Raw genomic sequence first — 8155 nt, forward strand, 5'->3', positions numbered from 1 at the left:
AACTGCAGATGTCTCCCTGGAGCTCCAGCCATTCCTGGCCTCCATCCTCACCTTCCTCACTCCTGGGAACCAAGAAGGGACCCTGTACCCCCTCCTCTCTCTCCTCTTCTCAGCAACAGCAGGAGACAGACTGGAACAGAGGAGGGAAGGGCCAGCCCAGCCAGCACCTGGGCTCTGAGCCCTGGGTGCAGCTCAGCCCTGGGTCTGTCTCCAGGAGGGATGGCACTTGGCTTCTCCCAGACCCGCTGCCCATGCTTCCCACATCCTCAGGCCTACTGCTACTGCTGTGGGTGAATGAGAGAGCCCATCACTCAACCAGCTGGAAGACTCAACCTGGCCCAAGGCTGAACCAGGACCAGCTCAAAGCCACTTCCTGTGGAGCCGGGCTTCAAAGCAGAGAAACAAACCTTCCCTCCTGGTGCAGTCTGGCCCTCTGACAGCTCCCGAGGCTTGCTTAAGCCTGGAGATGGGAAGTGAACACAATCTAGGACCCTCAGAATCACCCCGTCCTCTTCCTTCCCCAAAGATGCACTACAAAACAAGAGCTTTCATCCACAAAGATTTCCACAGCTTCAAAGTTATTAATTTTTTAGAAATAATTTCATGGAGTCTACTTCAGTCCTCCCAGGATTCAGCATGTGATTTCATGTGGCACCAGGGCCCTTACTCCTGCAGGGCTGGCTGGTCCCCAGCACCAGCCTTGCCCCTGTGTCTGCTCTGCCACTCCTCTCCTACCTCTCCTGCCTCCTGGCTGTGTTCTTGCTGAACCAAATCAGGACCCCTGTGATCAGAGGCCAAAGCCCCTTCTCCCAGCCACGGTACCCCTGGCCCATGCTTGCCTACCCTCCCTCACCATACCCCAACATGGCTCTTCAGTCCCTAAAGAAAGGCCCCAAGGAGGGACTTACGTTTGGAAAACGCCCCATTCAAAACCTTCTTGAGCTCATTAGCACTGATCTCAGAATCCTAGAAAAAGAAACCCAAATGCAAACCATGTCAGGCTCTGACAAGCTGTTCTAAGATGTTAAATGAATATGAAGCTTCCTACACGGCAGACACCAGGTCCACCGATGCCTGATTTTAAAAGCATACAACATCTTTAAAAACTAACATTCTCCATTTACTCTGGGATCTCCAACAGCCTGGGCAGAGGTGTGGGTTGATGCCCTGGGCACCACAGCCATGCCAGGCTCCTGCCACCTGTCCCAGGGCTCACCCAAACAGGGAGCAAAGCCAGGAGCCAGCACAGATGCGCCATGCCCCATGCAGATACCCGTAAATTCTCAAAACAGCTCCACAGCCATTTCAAAGGCAAGGAAGCCGTGATTTTGTAAACTGCTGAACACTGAACACATACACAGTGCTCTTTGTCATTTTCATGGGATAAAATCGCTTGGGATTCACAGCTACCAAATGGCAGAGTTGGGCTTGGAAACCTAAGCCTGTCTCAGCCTAACGTGCCAGCCGTCGTGCCACACAGTGGGAGCCGCTACTTCATGCAGCAGCTCATCCCAAACAGAGTTGAGATATGGGCAATAGGATGGCCCGTGTGCATTTGAGATAAACACTGAGCCAGCAAGGAGATTTGTCCCTTCATGCTCAGATGGAGGACAGACCTCAGACAGGATAACAAACGAGATGCTGAGAAGTGCCACTGGGCTGAGGGCTGGGCTCCCGTCTGGACTCAACCCCTTACTTGCCATCTGACCCTTATAAGCTAAGCCGTTTCCCATCCTATCCCCCACTAACCAGGCCCCAGCAAGCCTACTGGAAACAATAGAGATAAGAGCGGCACAAGCAGTGGCTTCTGGAGTGCAGCTGGGCCAGTTCAGGCACAGAATGGTCAGTCCCAATAACAAGCCCTAAGGACTCTCTGAAAAATCTCCAGGTCTAGGCTCAGCGCCTGTGGCTCAAGTGGCTAAGGCGCCAGCCACATACACCTAAGGTGGCAGGTTCGAATCCAGCCTGGGCCCACCAAACAACAATGATGGTTGCAACCAAAAAATAGCCAGGCATTGGGGCGGGTGCCTGTGGTCCCAGCTACTTGGGAGGCGGAGGCAGGAGACTCACTTGAGCCCAGGAGTTGGAGGTTGCTGTGAGCCGTGATGCCACAGCACTCTACCTAGGGGGACAGCTTGAGGCTGTGTCTCAAAAAAAAAAAAAAAATCTCCAAGTCTAGAAGACCACCCCCATTAGTCTGCCAGGGAAGAAATGGGATGTTGAGAGCCTACACTTGGAACTTGGCCCCTGCCTTTATGAAGCCTCATGCCTCATGCCCCCAGCCAGCTCCTTAACCTCGCTGTGACAGGCACTTCACAGCATAGCAAGGAGAGTGACTGGTACTGCCCCACACCACAAGAGAACAGTAAGGTAAGGCACATAAAGAACTGTACAAATACGAGCTTTTCTTTCCTATCATTCTTGATGTTCTTAATAAAATACGGCCCCCTGCCAGCTAAGAAAACAAAATTTTTTAGCAAAAATACCAGTCTGAGCATCCACCTAAAACACAAATTGGGCCACCTTTGCAAGGCTTTTATTCAATGGCTCTGCAAAGGAACTGTTCCCAGGTTTTTTTTTTTTCTGCAAAGGATCCTGATGTATTTTCTTCTATTCCATACTTAAGTCTGGAGAGTTGTCCCGAGCTTCCTTGGGGAAAGGGGAAGCTTGGAAGTTTTTTTCCTTTCCAAGGCCCTTTTCATGTACTTTATTATCCTCCAAAGAGCAGTACATTGACTGTACTTATGGAGCTGGTTTGACACTTTGAGTCCTGGCTGTGCTGTGACTTATGGCCCAGCAGGATGGGTACCACTGTGAATGCATGCCAGCAGGGCGGGGGAGGACGAGCCCCAGACACTTCTTTCTCTGCTCTAAGCACTCCTGAGCTACACTCAAGCCCCAGCCAGCTTGGATTCTGCAGGCTGAGTATTGGGGACTTTGGGAGGGCAGGGTGAGGACGGGCGAGGCAGCATGACGGCAATGACAAGCCAGCTGCGCCTCAAGCTCCAGCCCCAGGCCAGGCCAACGGAGCTGCCTTCCACAGAGGCTGGCTGCTTCCCCCTCAGAGGTTATCCACTTGGAGAGGTTTCTCAGCAGAGCTCCTATGTGACAAGGCCAATTTACAAACAGAAAGGCTTTGGCAGGACCTGGAGATGCGGCTTTTCCAATTTCTCAGGAGCCAGTCAGCGCACTGAGAGCAGTCTCGTGCCGGTGATGACTTTCCCTGGCAGGGCAGGAAAGAGATGGGTCTTAAGACAGGATAAAGTGGCAGACACAGGAGCTGGGGGACCTCCAAAACCTGCAGACTCACCCTATTTTACTTCTAGATACATAAAGGAATAAAAATTAAGTGGTCTGAGCATTCTTGAACATTCTCCTGCATGTCTGAGAGGCTGTAATTGCCCTCCACTCACCTTCTCTGCAAGCTTCTCAAATAGGCTCTTGAATAGGCTGTCTTCTTGATCCATCTTACTGGGATGGGGCTAAAAGGAAGGGTGTTTGCAAAGTAAAATGGAAACTACTGAGGTAATGAAAGACGAAGACATAAAATTCATGCATCATCCATCAGCATTATTGTGCTTCTACCCTGGGCCAGGCTTTGGGCTCAGCGGGGTGATAAACAGCAGAGACATCCAAGGTCCCAGCCGCAGAGAGCCTGTGGCCCAGCAGGGACACAGCACCGCGACCTGGGCTTTCCTCTCTGAATGATGCGAGGAAGTGAGCCCCAACAACCCTGGATTTCTGATGTTAGCCCTGAATCAGTCAGAGAACGAGAAAGGCCCGACATCAGGAAACCCCAGCCTGGATCTGTGGGCTCCTGAGAGGTGCACCCGTGACCTTCCAGGGTCTGTGAACTCCAGATATTGCATGAAAGTTTGGGATCATATTTATATTCATTTTCTTGACTTTCTTCAGATTCTCAAAGAGTGACATAATTAAAAAGGAGCCAAGAACACGGCCTCGTAGAAATAGCAGATCTAGAAGCTAAGAGACTAGAGTTCAAACAGCAGATAACCCTTACTGGACACCGTCTCAGGGCTCTGAACATCTGTTGCCCCCAGTCGAATATTTAGTTAGCTAGACCTGTCTCCTGGGGTCATTTTGAGACTCAGATGAGACCTAATGAGGGAAATAAGCCTTTCAAAATTACAACCCATTATATGAACCCCCCTATCCAGAGAGGTTCTGATGTGACAATGAGTTCTACCCAAATAGAAAGACACCCTCAACTGTCACCACCACAGAGAATGAAGAAGTCTCAGCTACCAAAATGGCTTGAAGTTTCTGGAAAGCCAGGCCAATTTCTTCCAAAACTGTCTCTGAGTACAAAAGGCCTAATATGACCTGATGGTACGGAACTCACAAGAGTAACAACAGTAATAACAATTCTCACATTTGATGAGTACTTACTATCTGTCAGGCGCTTTATATGAATTATTTCACTTAATATGCACAACCACTCTATGAGGTCAGTCTCTTACTATCCACATTTTTCAACATACTGGGGTTTGAAAATGTTAAATATAAGGCCAACACCACACAGCTAGTAAGGAGTGGAGCCAAGATTGGGACAGTCTGTACTCATCTCCGCCCCCTCTAATGTGATAACCATAGCAGGTACTCTCTGCACCCTGCTCCTCTCAGCCTGTCAGGCTGCTTCCTCACCGGGACCATGAGGACATCAGTGCCTCTCAGACTGTTTACATGTATATAAGATGTGCAAATCCAAAATTACATCTAGATTTTAAAAGAAAAAGTGATAAACACATCACATCTCATCACACATATATGATTTTAAAGAGGTTTTATAGAAAAAAATGTTATATTGTTCATGTATTACAATATTGCATACCAAAATCTAGTGGGATACACATAAATTCTGGATATGGAGTAATTCTATTCTGAAAAAAAAAAGAGTGAAATTGGATATCCAAAAAACAACAGCATATGGATATGGACACACACTGGTGGGATATGCCAGGCACCCTGTCACCAGGGGGAATCACTGCACACAGGGGAAGTGGGGGCCACTGGGAATGAGAAAGATGCATTTACATGACGGCAAACATGGGACTTCCCATTTGTTCACCAATTCAAGACAGATTTCTGATCACCTGTCACATATTGGGGACAGTTCTGCATCTGCGTCTGAATGCCGCAGTCATCAAGACATGGCTCTTGTTCTTAAGAAACTTATTCCAGTAGAATCGTATGTTGTCATGATATAATATATGTGAAAATGCTTTGCAAATGGTATGTCAGAATGGCAAAAGCAAGCAGGGAATTATTTTCTTATTATTATACCACATCCTGACAGCATCTTTACAACCCTGACTGAAGTGAACACATCTAAATTCCAAGACTATGTTTATTCATCCTGTACTTTTCCCTCCCCCATTCCAAGACTTTGAATATCCAACTATCCATGACTTGGAAATTTCTGCAGGGAGGAAAACAGAAGTTCTTGAAAGCAATGATTCTTCCTGGCTCCTGTAAAATCCTGAGTCCCCTGAGAGCATTATCCCCAAGTGAGCCTGTGCACACCTGTGTGTCAGGGGAGGGGGGGAGAGAGGGGTGTGTGCGTGTGTGTGTGCGTGTGTGTGCACCAAGGGAGGAAAGGGTACACTAAAGAGAAAAGACAGCATTCTCCTGAGACAAGGAAGACCTGGGAAGTCCACAGAACCCTGGGATACGGGACCCTAGTGGCATGGTTCTATAGCAGCCTGGGGACTCTAGTTCACGGCAGATACCAAGCCCCGGGCCAACCCATGCCCTTTAGCCAGGAAGACACCTGTGAGCTGACTGCAGGGTGATCAGTGTGGACCCGTGACCAGAAGAGACTTCCTATTGCTTGGGGGCTGTAGGAAACCCCAGTACCACAGGAGGTGGCAGTGGGCACCCTGATAGTGACTGGGACTGAACTCCTGCCAACCTGGTGTAATGGGGGCTCAGAAACAGTTTTAAGTTGATTTAAAAGGAAAGGGATGGGGATCAGAGACAAAGAGAGAGAGTACACATGAGCGAGAGAAAGGATAATTCAGAGAAAAAGGTAGTGGGTAGTGAGAGGATCATTCTCACCACCTGAACTGCAGACTCAACTCCACACTGTACGCTGGCAAACTATGACTTTCTAATGTACCTGGGCCAAACAGTCAGAGATGCCACTGTGAATGATAAATCCTCTTGGGGACAGCAAGGAGGCTGAGCTGGCACCTGCAACCGGGGCAAGGGCAGGAGTGGAATTCTGACCAGCTCACATCACCAAGAGCCACAGGCACAGAAAGAGCTCTGGTGCCAGATACTGCCAATGAATGGAGGCAGGAGGCACTGTGACTATTGGCTTAACTACAGAGCACCGAGTCCCAGGGGAGCAGTCAAAGCTGTTCAGAGCTAACTGGAGTAAGCAATGACAGACAGTGACCATTGGATTAACTTACAACACAAACCCCAAGAGCAAGATGAATCCTTATTTGGCAACTTCTCGCCCATTGCAAAACTATGAGCCTACAAATTTGATAATGTTAAATAATAGAGTGTGTCTTCCTGACCCCCTTTCAGGTATGGGTGGCAAACTCCACAGCTGGAGGTGAGGGTCGGGGGGTGCTCCGTGTGGCATCTGCAGCCAGAGATACCTCAGTCCCTTGGGGTGGATGGGTCAAAGGGGTAGAAGCTGGGCCTGTGCCCCCACAGAGAGAGTCCTGTCCCACTGACCACACACATAGTGTGGCCCTCATAGAGCAGCAATGCCCAGAGGCTGCCACAACCCACATCATCCGAGGGAAATGACACAAGTGAAAGATAAAGGGAGTAAGGTGGTGAACCCACACCTCAAACCCTGTGTCTTTCTTCCTGCAAAGCTGATCTGAACCCTCCCCCTTCCCAGCAGGCGCTCGCTCCCGCACCCTTCGGGCGACACTCGCACAGGCTTAGATCCATTTCTGGCCCTCACTTTCTTTCATCTTTTTCCCATAGTTCTGTCATTTGTCCTCCAATAGACTGGAGGTCATTCCAGTAACAGGGACCCAGGTCTACTTCTTGCACTGACTTCTCGTCCTGCACAGAATGGCTCAGGCGCACAGTGGGCACTGTCTCTCTGTGGGTCCTGCTCAGTGACTCTGGGGAATGCCAAGGCACCCCCTGGGGCATGAAGCATGTATTATAAACCCTGAGTTCCAATGCTGCTTCTACCTTATCTTCATCAGGAAGAGCCAGAAAATGTTACGGCCCCCGCTAGTAAGAAGTTACCACTCTTAATATATAAAGAACTCAGACGAATCAATAAAAAACTCCAAATGACTGCAGTACAAAAGTCATCATGGCATACTAAAAGATGGCATACCTCCTGTGGGTTTCCAGATACCACATCCCCAATTTCCCTGAAATACAGAGAAAGAAAGAAACCAAACTTGAGTAGGTACGAAGTATTACCAATGGTTAGGTTCTTTTAGGAAGATTTTGATTCCACTGAGGGATTGGCTTCCCAGCCAGTCTCCAGTTTCTACTAAAAACTACATACCCTGAATATTTAACCAGGATCCCTCTCCCTGGCCCCTTCAACCAACTACCCTACCCTAAATTTTTCATCAGAGACAAGCGCTTCCTGGATTCTAGAATGTTCACCCTGACAGATCACTCTTCTGGGGAATTCTTTCCCCACCTTACCCCAGTCACCACTCTTCCCCTCCCCTGAATGTAGCTAAGAGAATCACTGGTGAAGTGTTCCCTAGGGGATGAGCCAGCATGCTCACAGCCCTTACACGCACTCATGTGTATGTTGTGTATGTGTGCTCTGTGTAAACTGCAGGAGTGTGTGATGCATCCAGGTGGTGTGTGATGTGTGCATGGTATATGTACATGATTGGTGCAGTGTGTGATGTGTGTATGTGTGTGGTGAGGGATATAGTATGTGAGGGCTGTCCAGACAGTATCCAGCCAGTGTCATAAGAAGAATAGAGATATACATGGCTAGATACTTTCTGGACAGCACATGTGTGGTGGTGAGTGGTGGGGGTGTGCAGTGTGTGTGCATGTGTGGTGTGTGTGGTGTGTGTGTGTGTGGTGTGTGTGCATGCATGGTGTGTGTGGTGGGGGTGTGCTGTGTGTGTGGGTGTGTGGTAGGGGTGTGCTGTGTATGTGCGTGTGTGGTGGGGGTGTG

At 49.1% G+C, this 8155-nt stretch overlaps 1 protein-coding gene across 2 annotated transcripts in view; it reads right to left on the reverse strand.

Moving 5' to 3' along the window:
* Positions 1–8155, reverse strand: part of CAPN8 (calpain 8) — a 79005-nt gene that overhangs the window by 11618 nt on the left and 59232 nt on the right. For both annotated transcript variants that reach the window (XM_023513927.1, XM_023513926.1), the window contains exons 13-15: positions 7340–7376; positions 3414–3482; positions 909–966 (exon numbers count right to left, since the gene is read on the reverse strand). In XM_023513927.1, coding sequence (XP_023369695.1) covers positions 909–966; positions 3414–3482; positions 7340–7376 — 164 coding nt within the window. The remainder of the gene's footprint in view (positions 1–908; positions 967–3413; positions 3483–7339; positions 7377–8155) is intronic.

Source organism: Otolemur garnettii, unplaced genomic scaffold (genome assembly GCF_000181295.1).
Source record: "Otolemur garnettii isolate 467f Iridium unplaced genomic scaffold, OtoGar3 scaffold00045, whole genome shotgun sequence".
In the NCBI taxonomy this organism is placed as follows: domain Eukaryota; kingdom Metazoa; phylum Chordata; class Mammalia; order Primates; family Galagidae; genus Otolemur; species Otolemur garnettii.